This window comes from Heterodontus francisci, chromosome 41 (assembly GCF_036365525.1).
Source record: "Heterodontus francisci isolate sHetFra1 chromosome 41, sHetFra1.hap1, whole genome shotgun sequence".
NCBI lineage: Eukaryota > Metazoa > Chordata > Chondrichthyes > Heterodontiformes > Heterodontidae > Heterodontus > Heterodontus francisci.
In genome coordinates, this window is record NC_090411.1 from 32,447,242 (window position 1) to 32,471,565 (window position 24,324).

At 43.7% G+C, this 24,324-nt stretch overlaps 1 protein-coding gene across 2 annotated transcripts in view; it reads left to right on the forward strand.

Moving 5' to 3' along the window:
• The window catches only part of tbc1d17 (TBC1 domain family, member 17), a 34,901-nt gene that overhangs the window by 949 nt on the left and 9,628 nt on the right, over window positions 1–24,324 (forward strand). The window contains exons 1-13 of one of the 2 annotated variants that reach the window (XM_068019740.1): window positions 6–125; window positions 4,287–4,385; window positions 4,712–4,786; window positions 5,884–6,007; window positions 8,736–8,946; window positions 9,467–9,578; window positions 10,572–10,745; window positions 13,976–14,107; window positions 15,701–15,804; window positions 17,311–17,405; window positions 18,915–19,031; window positions 21,953–22,053; window positions 23,112–23,211. In XM_068019740.1, the coding sequence (XP_067875841.1) occupies window positions 99–125; window positions 4,287–4,385; window positions 4,712–4,786; window positions 5,884–6,007; window positions 8,736–8,946; window positions 9,467–9,578; window positions 10,572–10,745; window positions 13,976–14,107; window positions 15,701–15,804; window positions 17,311–17,405; window positions 18,915–19,031; window positions 21,953–22,053; window positions 23,112–23,211 (1,471 nt within the window). In that variant the 5' untranslated portion in view covers window positions 6–98. Of the gene's footprint in view, window positions 1–5; window positions 126–4,286; window positions 4,386–4,711; window positions 4,787–5,883; window positions 6,008–8,735; window positions 8,947–9,466; window positions 9,579–10,571; window positions 10,746–13,975; window positions 14,108–15,700; window positions 15,805–17,310; window positions 17,406–18,914; window positions 19,032–21,952; window positions 22,054–23,111; window positions 23,212–24,324 lie in introns of those variants that run through there. The other variant, XM_068019738.1, reaches the window with a different exon arrangement.

Genomic DNA, 24,324 nt, shown 5'->3' on the forward strand with positions numbered 1-24,324 from the left:
AACCCTGTAACACAGAGACACTGGTACAGAACGGGATGTTATCATTTGTAGAGAGTCTTTATATCCTGTAGTCGGGAGAAAGTGTAATAGAGTGCGGGATGTGGTCATCTGCAGAGAGTTATAAGGTAATAAATAACTTGTTCCTTATACCTTGTAGTACAGACACTGATACAGTGTGGGATGTGGTCATCTGCAGAGATATAAGGTAATAAATAATTTGTTCCTTATACCTTGTAGTACAGATACACTGTGATACAGTGTTGGAGGAATCATCAGTAGAGAATTACAAGGTAATAACTCGTTCATTATATTTCCTGTGCTACAGTGAGGGTTACAGGATATTCATAAATAAAAACAAGAAATGCTGAAACCACTCAGCAGGTCTGGCAGCATCTGTGAAAAGAGAAGCAGAGTCAACGTTTCGGGTCAGTGACCCTTCTTTGGAACTGATTCACTTGTTTATTGTATACTGTAGCAAAAGGATACAATGAAGGATGGTATCAATTGCAGAGGGATACAGATATTAATTTGTTCACTGTTAGTGATACATGGAAACAGTGAAGGATGGAGATATCTACAGAGTATACTTGCACATTTGCTTATATTCTCACTAACTGCTAGCATATGTAAAATAGTGAGAGTATCTAGTATATGTGTAATTACACCAAGACTTTCAGAGAGTACTCGTTACAGTGAGAATTGGTCATTGTTTGGAATAGTTAACCCGCGTATCCGTATAGTTGCAGTGAAAATATTAGTAAGTGTACTAGTATGTGTGGAGTTAACACTTGTGGCTCTTTGTCATTATATAATTTTTTTCTCTGGCTCTTGAACTTTGAAAAGTTAGTTACCTCGAAATGCTGTTATTTGTAGTTGGACAGTAACAGATACACGACAGCAGCAGCACACGTTTTGTAGATCAGACATCGTTCCATGAAACTGAGAGGAAAATCAACACAACAATGATCTGTGAGCTGCTGTCTCATTCCACTTGATCCCAGTAAACTCTTTTCAGAGACCTCCACTTTCATCTTTTTTGTGAGCTTGGACATGCATAGTTTCAGGGAATCCCTTTTTTTTTCTACATAAGTGTGCAATTAACTATTATTCCAGGATTGCCAACATTTCAAAGTAGACCAGGACAAGCTTTTTTCACCTTGTCCAGACAGTAGAACCAGAAGACACAGACTGGGCTTGAAAGAAGTAAATTCAAAAACTGATCTACGGAAATAGTATTTCAGTGAGCAAGTGGTCAATCTATGGAGATGGTGGAGGCAGTTAATTTTGATTCACTCAAAGGCAAATTAGATAGATTTCTTTCAGTCTATGAGTAATTTGGGACATGATGTGTGCTGAGTGGAGCTTGGGAGGAACAAGTGACTTTGGACTGATGGTTCCTAAAGCTCTTCACCACTGGGGGTTTTCCTCACCTCATGTCTGGATCTGTTGTAGACTCATTGTTAGAGATTGATCACTGTGATTAGTCACAACTCCATTATCATTGTATCATGTGATTACCAGGATGGGAGAAAACGAAGGAGATGAAGCCTGGCCTTTTATCTTCCAGCAATTCCTATGTTCTTGTGGGTGTAAAACTTCTGCTGAAATTAAAACGACTGGGGGTTTTCAACTTGCAATTCTTCCCTTTTTTTGAAAAAATCCCTACAAGTAGCGTACGCAATAGAACACAAACCACATGTTCTAATTAAATGTTCCATTGTGTGTGGTAAGTTGAAACCACATTTGACTTTATTTTCACACCTACAAGCTACATTATCACCAGCTCTACCAAGAGAGAAAACATTTATTTCCCCCTCCCCACCTGTCCTTTCAGCTGATTGACTGCGATTGTGCCTACATTGCAGTCTCCGGCACTCCTTGAAGGCTTGGAGGGTAAATACCCCTGCCCTATGAAATTGAATGATACATCTGCAAGGTCCTCACATTCCATTGCCTAACCATGTTGAGTTAGTTAATCTCAGCTGGTGCAGCAACAAAGATTCTACAGTTGGCTTCATGGAGGTTACACTAGGATAGGGAGCGAGAGAAATCACAGAGGGATCCTGATGGCTGGTTGAGGATCCACTTTTGTGGATGGTAGGTGAAGACAGGATTAGGTTATGAAGTGATGCTCCCCACGGTATAATAACCGAATTCACGCATGAAAGCTGGTCACGTGGAGTGTCACTAGAGGGTTGGAGGTGACAATGGGCCTGTGCCTCAGCATTGCTCGTCACCCTCAGGAAAACAGGATAGAAAAGATTTGACAAGTTTCTTCTGTTGGCTGAGCACATTGTACAGTGCAAGGTAAATTATAATCAGAGGACTCATTGGCAGCAAATTGTACGTCAGTGGGTTGTGGTCACTCTCATGATGGATTGGGATTTGGAGAACGGATACTGAGATTAATTTTGTAGCTTTAATTATTTCATGGGATTTGGATGTCGGCAAAGCCAGCATTTGTTGCCCATCCCTAATTGCCCTTGACAACTGAGTGGTTTGCTAGGCTATTTCAAAGGGCAGTTAAGAGTGAACCACATTGCTGTGGGTCTGGAGTCACATGTAGTCTAGAACAGATAAGGAGGGCAGATTTCCTTCCCGAAAGGATATTAATGAACCAGATGGGTTTTTTTGGCAATTTGACAGTAATGGCACCATTATTGAGACTTGATTTCAATTTCAGATTTGTATTAATTAATTGAATTTAAATTCCATCAACTGCCATGGTGGGATTTGAACCCATGTCCTCAGGGCAGTAATCTGGGCACCTCCGGATTACTAGTCCGGTGGCATTACCACGACGCCACTGTCTCCCATACATTTTAGTGGGATGTGCCTTCCCTGGATTAAGAACCACCCAGGCACCTCCATGTTGAGAAAATTAACCTTTATAGTTTGTCAACAGTGTGCTGAATCTTTTCAGAATAAATCCCATTATTATCAACAATGTTAAAACCATGTTAGTTATATAAGTATACAAAATTATGAGGGGCATTAATAGGTTAGATAGGAAGACACTTTTTCCCTTAATGGAGGGGTCCATAACCAGGGGGCATAGATTTAAGGTAAGGGGCAGGAGGTTTAGAGGGAATTTGAGGAAAAAAATTTTCACCCAGAGGGTGGTTGGAATCTGCAATACACTGCCTAAAGAGGTGGTAGAGACAGGAACCCTCACAACATTTAAGAAGTATTTAGATGAGCACTTGAAATGCCATAGCATACAAGGCTAGGGCCAAGTGCTGGAAAATGGGATTAGAATAGTTAGGTGCTTGATGGCTGGCATGGACACAATGGGCCGAAGGGCCTGTTTCTGTGCTGTATAACTCTATACTGGCTAATCTGGTTATCTGGAGTCTGGTACAACGATTGACTTCATGCTTCTGTTTGAGTCAGTTATTTTGTTTAGAAAATGATATTTTTTGCTGTATAGAAAGGGCTTTGTTGGAAATTAAGAGCTGATTTTTCAGGCTTTTACAGTAGATAAAATTAATCCTGATTAATTTTAATATGTTAATTCCTGGGAAATGGACATTGCAGTCAAGACCAGCATTTATTTTTGTCCCCTATTTGCCCTGAGAAGGTGGTTTTGGACAATGTTTGCTCTAATTTTTCATTGATGTGCATGGGCTGTTTGCTACTGCGTGCTGTCCCTTTAAGATTGCAGTGTGGCCTTGCACGCGAATGTTGGTTGTGCGTGGCCTGCTTTTTGATCTAGGTTGCTGTGCAACTGCACAGCTTAGAAGGAATGTTGGCGCCTTTGATGCAGCTGAGTGGTTTGCTAGGTTACCTTTAAAGGGACATTAAGAACCAACCACATTGGTGTGGGATGGGAATCACACATCGGATAAGGATGACAGGTTCCCTCCTCAAAAGGGCTTTTCTGACCCAGTTGTTTTTTTTAAAATGACAATTCACCAGCCTCATGGTCACATTTTACTGATCCCAGCTTTTTTATTTCCTGATTTTTCTCTTAAATTCAAATTCTCAAAGAACTAATAGTGGGATTTGAACTCACCTTTGCTGGATTAATAGTGCAGGCATCTGGATTACTAGTCCAGTACACTGATAGGTTAGTTTTGCACAGGTTGTTTGGTCGCTTTTCCTGCCTGTCTGTATCTAAGTGAACTGGCTGGTTAATTTGCTGAGAGTGATTATTTGAGCCAAGCAGGAACAAGGTGCTGCATTCCAGTTGAGATGCTTTGCATATGTATTTAAGATTTGACACAGGCAGGATTGGGCCCTGTCCTGTATTTTAACAGTTTGTGGCTGTGATTTTTGTCTTGTAGGTCACCTTTGAGAAAGAGGGAGTGTTTCTGCACACGAGCACAAAACGGAATAATGACCAAGATACGTTGATCCCCGGAGTGATCCGGATCATCGAGAAGGTGAGGAGCTGCATTTGTGAGCATTCTGCAGTGAGGGGCTGTAAATTCTGACATGGCTGTCACGAGGATCTCCACATATGTCAACATAGAAAAACATGGCAATTTGAACTAGTTAGCAGGGTTATAGGGGAGAAAGCTGAGATGTGGGACTAAATTGGGCAGCTCTTCCAAAGAGTCAGAGTGCGCACTTTGGGCCAGATGACCTCCTTCCATGCTGTTAAGATTCTAAGTATGCAAATGAGGGAGGAAACAGCCTTTTCTTCGAAACTGGATTGAAGTGCTTTCAACTTGCTGTAAGAATTATTTGCTCTTGTTCTGTTCCCCAGGGACCTGATACTGTGCTGGATTGGGCTCCAATCAATGAGAGAGGAGAGCACCCTCAGTTCCTGTACTCCAAGAAGGTAATTCTCCTGGGCCCATGTGTGAAGTACAGGCCTGTTGAGTTTTTGGGTTGAATATTGACTTTATTTTATTCAACATAAACTTTATTCCGGTTAACTTTATGCTCATCAAAGTAGCGAGGGCTCATATATTACTGTGAAACGTTTAACTGTTTTCGCATACATTTGTCAACACTGAGCGCTCCCTGGTCAGCTGCAGGTTGGATGCAGACTGAAACTCCCTCCACTGTGAGGTTACAGAACAAAATAATGACCACGTCACCTTGCATTTATGTAGTGCCTTCAAAATAAACTAAGGTGGCGGGGTGCACGAAAACCGAGGCAAAGAAGATGTTAGGGGGATGACCCCAAAGCATATGACAAGTTAGGTTTGAAGAAAAGCCTTAAAGGGGAAGAGAGGAGTAGAGAGGCAAAAGGTTTAGGGGGCAGTTTGAATCATAGAATAGCTACAGCACAGAAGTAGGCCATTCAGTCTGTTGTTTCTGTGCTGGCTCTCTGCAAGAGCAACTCAACTCGTCTACACCCCTGCCTTTTCCCTGTAGGCCTGCAATATTTTTCTATTTGGATAATTATCCAAATCCCTTTTGAAAGCCACAATTAGATCTGCCTCCACCACGCTCTCAGGCAGTGCATTCCAGATCCTAACCACTCACTGCGTTTTAAAAAAAAACGTTTTTGCTAATATCGCCTTTGGTTTTTTTTTTGCCATTCAGCTTAAGTTGGTGTCCTCTGGTTCTCAACCCTCTGCCAACAGGAACAGTTTCTCCCTATCTGCTTTGTCCAGACCCCTCATGATTATCAGCACCTCTATTTAATCTCCTCTCAACCTTCTCTAATGAGAAGAGCCCTAGCTCTTCAAACTATCCACCTATCTGAAGTCCCTTATTCCTAGAACCATTTTCTTGAATCTTTTCTGTGCTCCCTCTAATGTCTTCACATCCTTCCTAAATGTGGCAGCTGATGTTTTATTTTCTCCTTCCCTGTTTAACTTCCCATTTGTATTTTTTGAGGAGAGTGCAGCTTAGGTCTCATGACCCTGGCACAGCACACGTCACATGGTTTCATTTATTTGTTCCTGTTCTCGCCCTTGACACTAGGATTCCACTGTGAATGGGGGAGCTAGTCACACTGAGGAGGACATGTTTGACCCAGGTTACGAACCTGATTGGGCCGTGATCAGCACAGTAGGAACCAGGATACGCCCATTGGAGGATGTGCGCGGTGAGAAACGTTGGTTTATTATTACTGTAATGAATTTTCTTTTTGCATGCGAATCTTGTTCTCATCACGCTGAAGTGTAGATGCTGAGCACCAGGTGTCACCATCAAGTACAGTGAAGTCCAACACATAACAGATGCAATGCAGAGTCTCAACGATGTGTCTCAGCCCCAACCTTAAGCACCCTGACTGCACCATAGAATATTACAGCACCGTGCCTTTGCTGACTCTTTGCAAGAGCTATCCAGTTAATCTTTCCCTGTATCCCTGCAATTTTCTCCCTTTCACATATTTACCCAATTCTCTTTTGAAAGTTATTATTGACTCTGCTTCCACTGCCCTTTCAGGCAGTGCCTTCCAGATCATTACAACTCGCTGCTTTTTAAAACAAAAAAATCTCCCCATCTCCCCTCTGGTTCTTTTGCCAATTATCTTAAATATGTGTCCTCTGGTTACTGACCCTTCTCCCGTTGGAAATAGTTTCTCCTTATTTACTTTATCAAAACCCTTTATCATTTTAAACAACTGTATTAAATCTCCCCCCCTCACAGTGTGACAACCCCTGGTTTCTCTAAATGAGATTGCTAAATTAGGGGCAATTTGTACTGTGGGGAAGTTTCCATTAGGATCTGGATGCATACACTTCTTAAAGCTGTGTTAGAAGGGAAACCACATGCAAAAGTTCTTTGAAATAGTAACTCGAGTTTTTTTAGTGAGGGCAATGCTTTTGTAAATCTTAACCTGCAGTGGAATGAGGCTCAGTAAAGATGTAATTGCTGGAGTAATTCATTTAAAAGTTCCTGTGCATTGTAGGTTATAATTACAAATGTAGACAGTTGATAATCCTTAGTGGGTGCAGTTTGTTGGACACTGAGCATTCTGTACAGAATGCCACCAGCCCTAGTCAGAGAAACAAGATTGATTACAAAAGAGTTACATAGAAACATAGAAAATAGGAGCAAGAGTAGGCCATTCGGCCCTTCGGACCTGCTCCGCCATTCAAAAAAGATCATGGCTGATCGTCTAATTCAGTACCCTGTTCCCGCTTTCTCCCCATATCCCTTGATCCCTTTGGCATTAAGAAATATATCTGTCTTCTTCTTGAATATATTTAATGACTTGGCCTCCACTGCCTTCTGCGGTAGAGAATTCACCACCCTCTGAGTGAAGAAATTTCTCCTCATCTCTGTTCTAAATGGCATACCCCGTATCCTAAGACTGTGACCCCTAGTTCTGGACTCCCCAGCCATCAGGAACATCCTCCCTGCATCTAGCCTGTCTAGTCCTGTTAGAATTTTATAGGTTTCTATCAGATCCCCTCTCTTCTAAGCTCTAGTGAATATAGGCTTAGTTAACCACTCTCTCCACATACGTCAATCCTGCCATCCCAGGAATCAGCCTAGTAAATCTTCTTTGCACTCCCTCCACGGCAAGAACATCCTTCCTCAGAGAAGGAGATCAAAACTGCACACAATACTCCAGATGTGGTCTCACCAAGGCCCTGTACAACTGCAGTAAGACATCCTTGCTCCTGTACTCAAATCCTCTTGCAATGAAGGCCAGCATACCATTCGCCGCCTTAACTGCTTGCTGCACTTGAATGCTTGCTTACAGCGACTGGTGTACAAGGACACTCGGGTCTTGTTGCACCTCCCCCTTTCCCAATATATCACCATTCAGATAATCTGCCTTTCTGTTTTTACAACTAAAGTGGATAACCTCGCATTTATCCACATTATACTGCATCAGCCATGCATCGGCCCACTCACCCAACTTCTCCTTCAGGTAACTTCAAATGCCAGGCAGAGCTCCCACTTATTGATCATGTAAATTGCCTGTCTGTTAGGAAAAGACTGATTGTATACGGTGGAGGAGGAGTGTGTAACTGAGCCACACAAGTCTGTAGAATTAACCACAGTTGCAGTGGCCTACGTGCCTGGAACACTGCCTCCTAATAGTACTGTGGGTGTACCTACACCCCAAGGACTGCAGCGGTTCAAGGAGGCAGCTCACCACCACCTTCTCAAGGGCAATTCGGGATGGACAATAAATGCTGGCTTAGCCAGTGACGCCCACATCCCATGAACAAATTACAAAAGAAATGTGCATTAGAGAACAGGATCGGACTGAGCTGCAAGGCTCCATATAATCTGCCAACAGTTCTGTTTAGGTTCTTGCATGAAGGAAGACCTGTGTGCCTGAGGGGACCCATGGAGCTGCATTATTTTTTAAAGGTTGACTCCCGTTATATGTGTTCTGTGCAGGAACTGTCTCAGTCACTGGTTCCTTTTCTTTTATCTATGCTTTGTTTCTGTTTGCTGAGCCATCCTTGGTTGAATGTGATTCATTTTTTTTTTGTCTGAATTAGAATTAGGCACAGTTCCGACTACTGAATTTGGTCCAGTAGCCCATATGCACAAGGGCTGGGTTAGAATAGAAATGGTTTGAACTGCGAGGCCCCATGTTGTCAAATATCCTGCAAACCGTTCCTGTTTAGGTTCTTACAAGAAGGAAGACCACTTGTGTGATTATGCCTGCAGGGACACATGGAGCTGCATTTTAAGAAGTTGTTTCCTTTGAAAGAGGGGGCAAGAATATTGACGAAAAATAAATTGTGAGTGTGTTGCAGGAGCTGACTTGATGGGCGGAATGGCTCCTCTTTATCTCTGCTTTTTGTGTTTGATGAGCCATCCTTGGTTGAGTGTGGTCTTTCTTTTTGTCTGTCCCTCAGCTACCGCCCAGTGCTCCGGAGCACACAGCAAATGGGCATTCTCCCTCAGTCTGTCCGAACTCAAGTCCATCCGGAAAAATAAGCCCGGCCTGGGCTGGTCATACCTCATCTTCATCAGCAAGGACGGCATCTGTTTCCCAGCTCTTCACTTTCATGACGGTGGCACCAGAGCCTTGCTCAAGTGTCTGTGTAAATACGTGGTCCTGGCCACGTGAGTATATAACACCTCCCTTGCACCGCGTGCCGTTGGAGTGCTCGCTACGACTGCGCAGTCGCTGCGCAATGTGCTCTGGTTGTAAAAGCAGGAGTCAACTTGGCGGTAAAATAGTACCCCAACATCTAGTGTATAAGTCGCTTCTTATTTTTGTTGAGCCTCTGTGTCTCTAACCAGGGCTTGCGCTGCATTCATTGGGTAGAATCAGCCTCAATTTTGAAACACCCCAAAGAAAGCAGCTGGGGAGAGGGAGAGAAAAATTCGATCACTCCTGACTGCTACCAGGGTGGGGTAGCAATCAACTGTTGCTTTCCAAGGTAATCTGAATCCTGCCAACAGCCCCAGCACCATTCCCATTGATGAAGCGAATAGCTGTCAGAATTCACTGGAAATGTTGGGTTTGATTGCACTGGTATCTGTCCTACAGTCATTCATCAGTCATTAATGTGTTCTAATGGTTCTGCCAATAGTCAGTGTAATGGCTTTCTGACTGCAGTTATTGATTCTGTTTTGGCAGTTCCAAGAAGGACCCTCGCCTTTATCTGGTTTATTCCCATGATTCTCACGCCTTGTCCCAGTCTTTTGATGAGTTGCAACTATTCGACGAGCATTCTTCAGATTTGGTGTCTGTGAGTAATTGTCTCTGCTTTTTTTTTTTACGGGTGGTTTAATCAATATCTGTTTAATGAGACCTTTGAGAAGACTCTCCTACATTCTGTGTACTTGTGGATTGGATCATCCATAAAATATCAGTGTTGCATGTGCACAATTCCACTATAAAAAATAAACCGTGTTTTGCCTATCGAAATGAGGCTATCAATGTTCAAAAAGAACTGTTTCTACATTGGGGACCCTGTTCCCAATATCAAACATTCCCAGATCAGGAGCAAAACAATTTAGATGATTCAGACAGGGACAAGTGTAAGGCGGTCTAAGATGGGTTTGGATTGCATACATATAAATACATGTCGAGTGATAAATAATGTTGGTGAACTGCAGGCACAAGTTAACATGTGGGACTGTGATACATTGGTAATAACAGAGACCTGGTTCAAAGAAGGGAACAATTGGGAACTTAATACTCCTGACTTTAGGGAGGATGACAAGGCCTTAGAGAAGGCGCAGAAGAGATTTACTAGAGTGCTACCAGGGATGAGGGACTTCATGAGAGACCGGAAAAGCTGAGCGTCTGGTAGAGCAGAGAAAGTTAAGAGGAGATTTGGTGGAGGTGTTCAAAATCATGAATGGTTTTGATAGAGTAAATAAGGAGAAACTGTTTCCAGTGGCAGAAGGATTGGTTATCAGACAGCACAGATTTAAGGTAATTGGCAAAAGAACTAGAGGCACAAAGAAACTTTTTCTTTTTACGCAGCGAGTTGTTGTGATCTGGAATGCACTGCCTGAAAGGGTGGTGGAAGCAGATTCAGTTGTAACTTTCAAAAGGAAATTGGAGGGAAACAATGTGAAGAGAGCAGGAGAGTGTAGCTAATTGGATAGTCCTTTCAAAGAGCCAGCACAGGCCCGATGGGCCAAATGGCCTCATCTTTTACTGTCTCATTCTATAAATCTATGTAAAATGCATACTGAGTGTTGCTCTTTTTTTTTTCTTCCCCCTTCTCCAGCGCTTTATACAGGACCCTTACGCTGCCACTTTCGGCAGTTTCTCCAAAGTGACCAACTTCCTGCGTGGAGCTCTGCGGCCCCAGGATGGGCCCCGCCACCGTCCGATGCGTGAGATGGCGAGCGGGCTGGATTTGGACCAGCAGGATGAGCCAGGCTTTGAGGTCATCACCTGTGTAAGTGTCCAACCTCCGCACTAATGATAAATTACCTGTTTGTGGATATGTTTCACAAGACAGTGCAGAAGCTAGGAGAGAGAGCAAAAGACTTCAAAAATCGCTCTGTAGAGAATCTAAGGGGCAGAGTATACAACTACACCATGACATAAGAAAACTGAACAGAAAGTATTGACGTAGCAATTTATCATTTACAATGAGATAGATATATATTCATTTGGACCGATTTGTAATGATTTAAGAGTGATGTGGATGAATGATTCTTTAAGTAGAAGATGCGTAGTAAATTGCTGTTGTGAGATGCTGCATTCCCTCCCTTCCCTTCCAGGGAATCCTAACCCAGCTATGCTCCAACTGTGGGTTAGCTGTAGTGACAGAGACAATGCTGAGCCCGTTGGAACTGTCGGCTTCCCCTTTGACTTTTCAGCAGCTAGAAGGGACTGCAGTCTGCTCGACAGCAACAGTAAAGGAAATGTTGTGGGGTGTTGAGAGAAGGGCAACTGCTTCAGATTCATTTATCTGTGTTGCTCATTTCCCTCTTATAGAGTCATAGAGAGATACAGCACCGAAACAGGCCCTTCAGCCCACCTAGTCTGCGCCGACCATCAACCACCCATTTATACTAATCCTACATTAATCTCATTTTCCCTCTCCCATCTCCTCAATTCTCTTACCACCTACACTAGGGGCAATTTTTTTTTTTTTACAATGGCCAATTTACCTATCAACCCGCAAGTCTTTGGCATGTGGGAAGAAACCGGAGCGCCCGGAGGAAACCCACGCGGTCACAAGGAGAACTTGCAAACTCCTCACAGGCAGTACCCAGAAACAAACCCAGGTCGCTGGAGCTGTGAGGCTGCAGTGCTAACCACTGCGCCTCTGTGTCTTGCCTCAATGATTTAAAAGTGCTGCTGTGAGGCAATCTGGGAGTAAACATAGTGTTTGGTGAATGATGCCACAACCCACAGACCAGGCCTTTATGATGTTGCATTAGGAATTTTACAAACGAGGTAACCTCACTCCTTGGGCCACAGAATTACGTAGAATTTACAGCACAAAAACAGGCCATTCAGCCCAACAGGTCTATGCTGGTGTTTATGCTCCACACTAGCCTCCTCCCATCCCTTTTCATTTAACTCCATCAATATAACCTTCCATTCCTTTCTCCATAATATGTTTATCTACCTTCTCCTTAAATGCATCTATTCTATTCGCCTCAACTAATTGTTCCACATTCTCATCACTCCCTGGGTAAAGAAGTTTCTCCTGAATTCCTTTATTGGTTTTATTAGTAACTAGGGCTATCTTATATTTATGACTCAGTTTGGTCTGGCCCACAAAGAAATATCTCCTCTGCGTCTACCTTATGAAACCCCTGCATAATTTTAAAGATTTCTATCAGGTCACTCCTCAGCCTGAAGGTGTAGCAGCAAGAGTTGCACACAGTCCATTAAAGTTTGAATTTTTCATTTCTGTGTATCCTTTGTACCTATTGTTAATACTGATAACATCTAGGATGGACCACTGAGCCAATTGGTGTTCAAAAGCTGAGTTAACGGAAGGAAAGATGAAGTCTTTAGAGTGTTAGGAAGGCTCAGTGATTATTCACTGGATCTCTACCTATGTTCCTGCAGATTCCTCACAATGCCAGGCTCAGTAACTCCTCCCTGATACTTCTCCATGATTTCTTCAGTGGTTGCTATTCTCTAAGAAAATCAGCAGAGAAATAATAGTCACAATTCTCTGATAGCTCAGTCAGTTGAGACAGTGAGTAGTAATGGGCCATCCAGACCAGGAAGATCCCATGTTCAAGCCATTGTCTTGAGTTGGGTTCACGAATCTCAGCCAAGGCTATGAGAGCCGGTGCTCAGCAACCCTGAATCAGAGAGGGAGGAATTGGGCAGCGTTCCTGCTCCTGTTTACAATTCAGTGATGGTCTGTTGGGTCCCACAGTGACAGGACTTCAGCATCTTTCTGCATGGATGCCCTAAGGTGAACTGAACTCATCCATAATTATCTTGTGTGTAACTTGGAAGTGAACACAATTGGCTTTGGCTGTGATGCTGTTCAAGATAGAACAGTCTGTTGACACATTTGTGGTCACGTAGATGTGGCACCACTGGAGGTCTGTTGCCCATGGAAGTAGACATCAGCAAGGATTCAATGCTAATGTGAAGAGGCTGAGAGAACTAACAAGGAAATATGATTAACCACAAGATAAAATGCAAGGATTTATTTTCTGTAATTCTATACTCCTTAGTACAAGGTGCATTTTATGAAGTGAAATAAGGAAACATGAAAGCCATATATAATACATAAACTTATATAGAGCATTGGTTAGACCACACTTGGAGGACTGTGCTGGGTTCTCTATTTTTTCCAAAAAAAGAATAGAGAAGGTGCAAAAATGATTTGCGAGGATGACACCAGAACTATCAGGAAGGATTGAACAGCTGGGTGCTCTTTTCACAGTAGAAGATAAGGATGAGAGACAATCTTTTAAAATTATGGAAGGGTTTGATAGGCAATGGAGAAAGATGTTCCCAAGTATGGGGGAGTCCAAAACTAGGGACCATCAATGTAAAATAGTCATTAATAAATCCAATAAGAAATTCAGGAGCAACTTCTTTATCCAGCGAGTGGTTAGAATGTGGAGCTCACTACCGCAGGAAGCAGTTGAGGTAAATAGCGTTGCAAGATAAGGAACATCTAGATAAGCATGCTGGGGAGAAAGGAATTTAAAAAAAAATGTTGCTGAGGTGAGATGAAGTAGGGTAGGAGGAGGCTTGTGTGGAGCATAAACAACAGCATAGACTAATTGGGACGAATGGCCTGTTTCTGTGTAGTAAATTGATGTTGTATTAGGAATTTTGCAAACGAGGTAACCTCTCTCCTTGGGCCACATAGAATTACGTAGAATTTACAGCACAGAAACAGGCCATTCAGCCCAACAGGTCTATGCTGGTGTTTATGCTCCACACAAGCCTCCTCCCATCCTTTTCATTTAACCCCATCAATATAACCTTCCATTCCTTTTTCCCTAATATGTTTATCTACCTTCTCCTTAAATGCATCTATGCTATGCCATATTATGAGGGGAAGAGGGGGTGTCATAAGAAGCAGAAGGGGTGAGGCGGAAATGTCCCGTTGGCATCTTCATTTTGTTTAAATTTTTTAAAGAGAGATCTCCCATGCTCCCCCCGTTAAGATCATTCTGACCTTCTTTGCAGCAAGCTGATCTGGGTCAGCGGCCCACTGTACAGAGGCAAGAGACTCTAACAGCTGCGGAGTGGGAAAAACATCTGGACCCAGAGGGAAGAGTTCAGGATGTGGAAGAACTGAAGAAAAAGATTTTCAAAGGAGTAGGTGAATTCATCATTAGTTTATGTGTTGGTTTCTAGAGCATTTCATGCCATTATGGTGAAATACAGTCTGCTCCTAATAACCTAATGTTAGAAATTCAAATTATGTTATAACTTAGCAACATAAATAACAGCAAAGTAGGGATTTAGTGTTTTTTTTTTTGAATTATTGGATATTTTCGGTGAAGAGGAGCAGACCACGTTATGAGGGGAAGAGGGGGGTGGTTCTGTGGCTCAGGGAATGGGTGCTCACCTAAGCAGATGAATGTGGTATTGCCCTGTGATAGGTGGGAGATGGTAGGAGAATGACTCAAAGAGTGAGTTTTCACTGACTTTGGACTAAAATCAGAATCCAGTGTATCAACATAAAGGAGGAGATATCAGGGTCCTGATCTCTGGCCGGTAACCTGCTTTTGTGATGTGTTGGAGAGGAAGCTTTACTGTGTATCTACCTCCTGCCGTACCTGCCCTGGTAGTGGTTAATGCTGATATGCCAGAAAGTTTTCAGTTTACCCTGTCAATATCCCTATCCTTTGAATGCAAATAAAATTGTGGGAGGATTTAAATTTAAAACAAATTGAGTAGTAGACGAGCTGCAAAATTGTAATATGCTCAAACCGTTTGATGTCATGGGTCAGAGAAGGAAAGAACAAGCCTAACCTCAGCACAGTAGGACAGGGAGTTGTACTGGCCTCCTAATGGCATTCTCTCCTCTGAGCCAGTAGTTCTTGGGTTCCAGCCCATTTCTGGACTCGAGCACAAAATCAAACAATCGTACAGTTCAGAAGGCCATTCAGCCGAACTCGCTGCATTAAGAAAAATCTCCACTTCTCTTTTCTCCCACCCACGTTCTTCTGCAAATTATCTTAAATCTCAACAAATGCCAGCAAAACAGATTATCTGGTAATTTGTCTCATTGCTGTTTGTGGGACCTGGCTGTTCATATATTAGTTGCCCTGTTTCCTACATTAGAACAGTGACTACACTTCAAAAGTGCTTCATTGGCAGTAAAGTATTTTGGGATTTTGTATATGTGAAAGGCACTATATAGATGTAATTTCTTTCTTTACTGGCATTCTGGTATCTTGCCGCATTTATTTTGGGCCCTCATGACACCGTGCGATACTTAGTCTTCTACAGGTTCGTAATTGAGGTGTCCTCGTCCTCTGTGTATAACATTTTTTATTTTATGCTGCTGTCATTTAGGTACACTGGTCACAAATAAGTCCTGGAATCATACAACACAAAAGGAGGCCTTTCAGCCCACCTCTTTAAAGGACTGCCAAATTAGTCCTACTGTCCTGTTCTTTTCCCTCTAACCCTGCAGTTTTCCCATCTTCAAGTATATTTGCAATTCCCACTTGAAAGCTACTATTGAATCTGCTTCCACTGCCTTTTCCGGCAGCGGATTTCATATAACAGCTCGCTGGACTAACAACAAATTCTCTTCCTCTCCCTTGGCTCTTTTGCTAATTGTCTTAAATATGGTTACTGACGGTTCTGCCACTGGAAACAGGTTCTCCTCATTTACTGTATCAAAACCCCTTAAAGTGTGTCTAATTTATTCATTATTCCTTTAATCTCCTCTGGCAGGGACTGTGCCACAGCATCCGTCGGGAAGTCTGGAAATTCCTGCTGGGATACTACCCCTGGGACAGCACAGCTGAGGAACGCAAAGCTGTGGTGAAGCAAAAAACGTAAGGAGCAGTTTCACTGTGACCTACGTTGAAAGGGAGACGTTTATGAGTGGGGGCAAGAAGCAGTGTCTGTTATTAGTATATTTATGCTCAACTGTTGGTCAGATGCAGAGGTGCAACTTTAGATTAGATTAGAGATACAGCACTGAAACAGGCCCTTCGGCCCACCGAGTCTGTGCCGAACATCAACCACCCACTTATACTAATCCTACACTAATCCCATATTCCTACCAAACATCCCCACCTGTCCCTATATTTCCCTACCACCTACCTACACTAGTGACAATTCATAATGGCCAATTTACCTATCAACCTGCAAGTCTTTTGGCTTGTGGGAGGAAACCGGAACACCCGGAGAAAACCCACGCAGACACAGGGAGAACTTGCAAACTCCACACAGGCAGTTCCTGGAATCGAACCCGGGTCCCTGGAGCTGTGAGGCTGCGGTGCTAACCACTGTGCCGCCCTCGCCACTGTGCCGCCCTCTTTGTTGATGTTGCAGTAGCAAGCAGTTAACTAGAGAGGTGAGGGGATTCATGGGTAGTGGATTTGGTTAAAGGACTTCCGTTTAGAGCTGAGTTTCATTTGAGTCCACATTTGTGGGATGAAAGTTTACCCATTTCTCTGCTGGCAGTAAAGGTCATACGTGTAGTAAGTTTGGGGTAAGTCTGTCAAGTTCTGAGCTGGTGTGAATCCAAAGCACTGAGCACCCAAGTTTAGAACAAGTTGACGCTGATTTGTTGGTTATACAACAATAATAATTTGCATTTAACGTTGTAAAACATCCCAAGGCACTGCACAGGTGTGTTTTCTGACACTGAGCCACATAGAGAGAGATTATGCGAGGTAACCAAAAGCTTAGTCAAAGTGGTAGGTTTTAAGGAGTGTTTTAAAGGAGGAGAGGGGGGCTTGGGGAATTCCATAGCTTGGGACCTAAGCGACTGATGGCACAGTTGTCAATGGAGGAGGTACAAGAGGCCAGAATTGGAGGAGCGCAGAGATCTAGGAGTGTTATGGGGCTGGAGGAGTTTACAGGGATAGGGGAGGGGCAAGGCCATGGAGGAATTTGAGAAACGAGGATGAGAATTTTTACATTTTTGCCTGGAACGCGCAAGAATGCTGGCTGGGGGAATTGGAAATGCTGGAAGGACTGATACTCAGTGATTGAAACAGTGCAGAGAGTCTTTCACCTTGAATCTAATCCATGTTGTAAATGAGCTGTGAGTCCTGGTTACGCAATGGTGAAACTTTACCCTCTATTAAACTTGTGGTTTTTTTTCTGACCTGGGAGTGCTGGAATGCCTGAAACTGGCTACTATTGCCTCCTCGTCCTGTCACCCTAGTGGTTCACTTGACGTGTGCTCCTTCCTTGTCCCATTCCAGCCAGTCAAAGTGAGATGCATCTGCAAGTTTCAAATTCCTGGCTTCTTGAGGGGATCTTTTCCGTTCCCTGCACTGCACGAGCTTCCGCTTTTCTCTGCTAACTCGCGTGGGTGGTTTCTTTAGGGATGAATATTTCCGGATGAAACTGCAGTGGAAGTCTGTGACGGAGGATCAGGAACGTCGGAATTCCCTGCTGCGAGCATACAAGAGCCTGATTGGTGAGTTTATTGGAGGGGAGAGTGGACTTTTAAATCAATCTGCAGGAGTCAGCGATAGAACCATGGAAATGTAACGGAACAGAAAGAGGCCATTCAGCCCATGGCGTCTGTGCTGGCTGAAAAAACAAGCCGCCAAATCTAATCCCACCTTCCAGCACCTGGTCCGTAGCCTTGCAGATCTCCTATAGAATTTCCCGATTTGGTGAATAGCTTACCAGCACTCCCTGCCAGGCTCTCCTCTAAGTAATATACCCCTAGGGGAATACTACAGGGCAACAGGTGCCATGGAATTGTATCCCAGCAAAGAGCACTGGACACGCAACACCTTCAGGACAGGGTGGAATTGAAAACAATTGGTAGATAAGCTGGGGAGGTGGTGGTGCGGAGGGAACAATTAAGCCTCTAGTCCAGTAAGTTGGAGTTGTTCTTGGAGAAGAAAAGGTTGAGAGAAGATTTGACAGAGGCATTCAAAATCATGTGGCGTCCAGACACAGTAGCTCGAGAGAAACTGTTCCCATTGGCGTAAAGGTCGAGTACTAGCGGACACTGATTTAAAGTGATTGGCTAAAGAAGCAAAGACGACATTAGGAAAAACCTTTTTATGCAGTGATGGTTAGGGTCTGGAATGCACTGCCTGAGAGTGTGGTGGGGGCAGATTCAGTCGTGGCTTTCAAAAGGGAATTGGATAAGCACCTGAAGGGGAAAAAAAATTGCAGGGTTACGTAAAAAGGGCCGGGGAGTGGGACTAGCTAAATTGCTCTTGCAATGCCGACATGGGCTCGATGGGCCGAATGGCCTCCTTTTGTGCTATAACCATTCTAAGATTTAATAAAATGTTAAGTTGAAATTACTCCGATTGTGTGCACCATGTAACCCACTGTTGGAAATACAGCTGCGGCGATTTTATTTATTCTTTTGTGAGTGGGATATGGGCATCGCTGGCAGGATTGCACTGATTGGCTACTATTGCGAAGGCATAGTGAATTGCCACCTTGAGTCGCTGAAATGCTCGCTGTGATGGTGTTCCTATGAGTGCAACACCCACCATAAGGCACACTCTCTCAAATACGCACAGCAAGTTTGGCATATGTTCAGTGCTGTAAGTGATCAGTCTGCAACCTGACTGTATCATCCACAACCCTTGAAGCAGCCTGCAGTCATATCAGCCATTGGATTTAGCATCAGTGCTTGTCAGGTGCTATGAGTTGGGTACCTAGATCGTAACTCTCAAGCACCCTACTGCGGCCCTTTTAACTATAAAGTAAGTATCCTGGGGTAACAGGCCCCACTCAGTTTAACTGGAGCAGACAGAGCCTGGACTGAGAAGGAGACCTAATCTGGTTTGGGTGCCATGAGTCAGAACTTCTCAATCAGAGGTGTCGATGTACAGAATTCCACCCTGGAACTCAGCACAATCTGGAAATCCAATCTGGGGAGCTGCTGGTCTGCACGGCTAAATGTTCAGGGTTCGTTCTGGCGACTGAATGCTGAAATTATTTTTCATTGTAGAACGGGACGTCAGCAGGACTGATCGCAGCAACAAGTTCTACGAGGGGAATGACAACCCGGGCCTGGTGCTGCTGAATGACGTGCTGATGACTTACTGCATGTACAACTTCGATCTAGGTAAGGATCTGCTTTCAGTCTTCCCACGCACACGAGCTGCTGACTGAAGCCATCAGTAGCTTCAAATGGCAACAACTTGCATTTAAATAGCACCTTTTTAATGTGGCAGAGAGTCCCAAGGCGCTTCGCAGGAGCATAATTAAACAACAATTGACAATGAGCTGCATAAGATATAAGCATATGTGGCCAATAGCTTGGTCAAAGAGGTAGGTTTTAAGGTCTTAAAGGAGAAGCGAGAGAGGTAAAGAGGTTTAGGGAGGGAATACCAGAGCTTAGAGCATAGGCAACTGAAGGGATGGTGACGCAAAAGAATTTAGGCATACACAATTGGTCAGAATGCAAAGAACTTTAAATTACATTGGTAGATTGGTTCCCAATGTTAGCAAGCACAGTGGGTGACGATGGGATTGCCGATCAGGAGAACATTGTGCATTTATTAATCTCAGAATTAGTTTGAAAACAAGAAAAAAAGGGTTTACATTAGTATGGTGCCTTGTGTTTTTCAAAACCTCTTCACCAATAAATGACCCTTGTTAACTCAACACTCATCCTCCCTTAATTCCACTTTCAACTGCCCCAGCACACTTATCATATTTCTTGCGATGGCTTCCCTCACCGCACTCTTTTATCCCCCCCAACTCCTGCATGGTCACCTCATCCTTACATGTCATAGAATCATAGAATGGTTACAGTAGGCAGCCATTTGGCTTGTCGTGTCTGTGCTGCTCTTTGCAAAAAGAACTCACTTAGTCCTGCTTCCCTGTCTTTTCCCCATACTCGTACAATTTTTTCCTCTTCCAATAACTGTCCAATTTTCTTTTGAAAACCACAATTGAATCTACATCCACACACTTGGGCAGTCCGTTCCAGATCCTAACCAGTCGCTGTTTAAAAAGGTTTTTCCTCGTGTTACCGTTGCTTCTTTTGGCAATGACCTTAAATGCGTGTTTCCTAGTTCTTGACCCTTCTGCCATCAGGAACCGTTTATCCATATCTGCTCTGTCCAGACCCCTCATGGTTTGAACACCTCTATCAAATCTCCTCATAATCTTCTCTAAGGAGAACAGCCCCAGCTTATCTAATCTATCCACATAACTGAAGTTTTTTCATCCCTGGAACCATTCTTGTAAATCCTTTCTGCACTGCCTCTAATGCCTTGACCTAAAGTGTGGTGCCCGGTTGAGGCCGAACCAGTGTTTCATAAAGGTTCATCATAACTTCCTTGGTTTTATGCTCTATGCCCCTATTTATAAAGCCCAGGACGTTGTATAATTTAATAACCATCTCCCATTCCCACCCCTCAATCAAATGCTGTCCATCAGCAACATCATCATTAGACATGGGGCATTTGCCTTTGTTTGTGTACTGATGATGCACAGCTCTACCTCTCCAGTATCACCCTCTAGTCCTACAGCTACCAGGGTAGTCTGACCACTTATCCCACATCAAATCCTGAATGATCCAGAATTTCTTTCAACATTCTGCAAGATCAAAGCCATTCTGTTCTGCTCCTGACAAAAAAAAACTCTGCACCTGCCCTGCCACCATTCTAATCCTCCTACTTGGCTGAATCAAAAGGTCCAATCTCATAATGAATTGCTTGACCCTAAACTCTTTTTCAAACCTTCCTATCTACCCTGAATAAACCTCTAACTCATCCTATCATGTGCTAGGTTCCGTTCCCCTATCAGCCTGGTCTGAGCTGATCTCCACCGCTCAGTGTCCACTGTCAGGCTTTTTGTAAAGCATTTACTAAGCTAAAGGCGCCGTATAAATGCAAATTGTCATATGGCAGACATGGGGCTGGATTTTACCTTGGGTGGACGGGAATTCGCCACCAACGTGAAAGCCAGTGGCGAACCCGCTTCCCCCTAGCCCGGGGATCCGTCCTGCATTTTACGGGTCCCCAGGCTTTAATTGTCCCAAGGCAGGACTTCCACCCACTTGAGGGAGGAGGTCCTGCCTCGGTGAGCTGCTGGCCAATCAGCGGGCCGGCAGCTCTTAGTCCCAGAAGCGCCACCAGGAGCGGTGGCCACTGCTGGGACTGCAGCCCAGTTGAAGCCATGGATCCAGGAGGGAAGGTAAGTAGGGGCATGCCTCCTCAGGGGGATCAGTCTTTTCTTGGTGAGGCTGGAGTGGTCGTTTGGGAGGTGGGGGGGGGTGGGTGTCACTTAAGTGGGCACTTAAGGGCCTTGATTGACCTCGGGCGGGTGGGCCGTGTCCCACCCCCCGCCCGATACCGTGAGGCGGAAGCGGGGCGGGTAGACCTCCTGCTCAATTTTACGCCGCCCCACGCCACCATCCGACCCGCTGGGGTGGCATGAAGTTTCAGCCCATGGTGACTGTTCTACATACAACAAAATCTCTCAAATAGCGATGAGATGAACGACCTGCTTTTACTGTTACTGATTGAAGAAGGAATGCTAGTACACACAATCAAGAGCACACAGCACAGAATGAGGCCATTCCACCCATTGTACCTGTGCTAGCTCTTTGAAAGAGCTATCTAATTAGCCCCACTCTCCTTGTTCTTTCCCGTACCCCTGCAGATTTCTCCTTTTTTAAGTATTTATCTAATTCACTTTTGAAATATATTAAATCTGCTTCCACTGCCCTTTCAAGCTTTTCAGATCACAACGTTGCATAAAAATTATTTTCATCTCCCTTTTTTGGTTCTTTTGCCAATAATCTTAAATCTGTGCCCTCTAATTACTGACCCACCTGTCACTGGAAATGGAAGCAAATAAGGAGAAACTATCAAAACCTTTAATTGAAATCTCCCCTTAACCTTCCCTGTTCTAAGAACAGCCTCACCTCTAGTATTTCCACATAACTGAAGTCTCTCATTCCAGTTAGCATTCTTAAATCTCCTCCGCACCCTCTCCACAAGCTGAACATTTACAATATTGCTTGTTGTGCAGGCTACGTTCAGGGAATGAGCGACCTCCTCTCTCCGATACTCTACGTCACACAGAACGAAGTCGACTCCTTCTGGTGTTTCACGGGCTTCATGGAGCGAGTGGTGAGTGCTCTGAACACCAGGAATAACCTGAACAGAAAGAAAGACTTGCATTTTATATAGCACCTTTCGTGACCTCAGGACCTCCCAAAGTGCTTTACAGCCAACGAAGTACTTTTAAAGCAGAGTCACTTGTTACAATGCAGGAGCAGGATGGTAGAATATGCTGTACTCAAACGTTTGTTGTAGCTTCACACCAAACTGAGACACCTGGCCCAAGTCTCTTCCACCAGTGCATGTCTGATTAGCATGTGTCTCGTTTAAGTCAACACAGTTGAGCCCAAACCCTTCATCAGAGAGTGAGCAAAAGAGGGGCCCAATAGTTGCATCACAACAGTTTGAGCTCCATCCCTCATGCATTTTTAGCAGTAAATAATTGCTCCCTAACAGTGATTAAAAAGGAAGTAACAACAGAGGTACAAGTGATGTATAAACCAAACTGGTGTCATTTCTAACTCATCTGAACCTTTCAATTAGATTTCAGCCTTGAATTCACTCCTGGATAATAGTAATTTACAATATTTTTTTAGGAGGGTTCTACTCTGTTCTTATTAGGTATAGAATTAACAATTGTGAACCTCTCTATTGCTAGTGAGTGATGTAATTAATGCTCCGTAGTTGGTACATGGTGTGAGGCTGTATATATCTGGTGGGTGTTGTGTGATGTTTTAACCTACCTTATTTTCAGGAGAAAAATATTGCGGATGCAGGAAATGTGTAACAAAATAGAAAATGCCAGAACTACTTAGCAGATCTGGCAGCATCTGTGGAGAGAGAAACGAGAGTTAATGTTTCAGGTCGATTACCTTTTTGTCAGAACTGGCGAAAGGATCATCACCCTGAAATGTTAACTGTTTTTCTTTCCACAAATGCTGCCAGACCTGCTGAGCATTTCCAGTGTTTTCTGTTTCTATTTACTATTTTCAGGAGTACCTCTGATAGTGAGATACTAATGCTGAGCGAATAGTTTAATCTCTGGTCGTGCCTGTATTTTTCTGGCTGTGTAAATCCTTCCCATCATAGTGCAGTGTTAACCGTCTATCTCTCCCCTCTGTTCACAGCACCGTAACTTTGAAGAGAGTCAAGAGAGTATGAAGGAACAGCTAGAAAAGTTGGCCCTGCTGCTGAGAGTGCTTGACTCTGCCCTCTGTGACTTTCTAGGTTAGTGAGTAAAGCCAGCGCCCTGTTCTGGGCTGTACAGCCCCACATTCTAATTCTTTGATGACTGCCCCACACTCTGCCTTCACAGAGCTGGTAATGCCATTGGAAGGATTTTGTACTTTGCAACTGTTTCTGAAATCAATAATTTTAACATTCATTGTTTCTCTTATACATTTTATAAGTGCAATGTGGAGGACCTTTGAGCCTGACATAAGGAGGTGGCCTCATGTACAGTATCTTACATAGAGTTGACAACACAGAAACAGTGCATTCAGCCCAACTAGTCTATACTGGGATTTATGCTCCACACGCACCTTCATCTCACCCTATGAACTTGCCCTATTCCTTTCACCCTCATGCTTATCGAGCTTCCCCTTAACTGCATCTATGCTTTTCACCTTAACCAATCCAGGTAGTAGCGAGTTCCACATTCTGGGTAAAGAAGTTTCTCCTGAATTCCTTCTTGGATTTATTATTTTTATTACTACTTCTTGCTTCAGTACAGTGAGTAAGTTGGGAATCAGTTTCAATCTCATGCTACATAAGAAATAAGAGTAGGAGTATGTCATTCAGTCTTTCAAGGCTGCTCTGCCATTCACTAGGATTATTGTTGATCATCTGTCTCGGCGACACCTTCCCACCCTATCCCTTGATTCCCTTAAAATCTAAAAATCTATCAGCCTCTGACTTGAATATATGTAACAAATGTGCATCCACAGTCCTCTGGGGTAAAGAATTCCAAAGATCCACAACACTTTGAGTGAAGAAATTTCTCCTCGGCTCAGTCCTAAATGGTCAACTCCTCCTGAGACTGTGACCCCGTGTCTAGATTCCCCAGACAGGGGAAACATTCTCTCAGCATCCACCATGTCAAGCCCCTTAAGAATTTTGTGTTTCAATGAGATCACCTCTCATTCTTCTAAACGCTAGGGAATATAGGCCTAGTCTACTCGATCTCTCCTCACAGACAACCCCACATTCCAAGAATTAGTCTAATGAACCTTTTGTTGCACTCCCCCTGAGGCAGGTATGTTGTTCTCTTATTGGATGCCTCTAGACTACCTAATAGTCAGCCAAAGCTCATGCTCCTCATCAACATTCATGTGCCTGCTC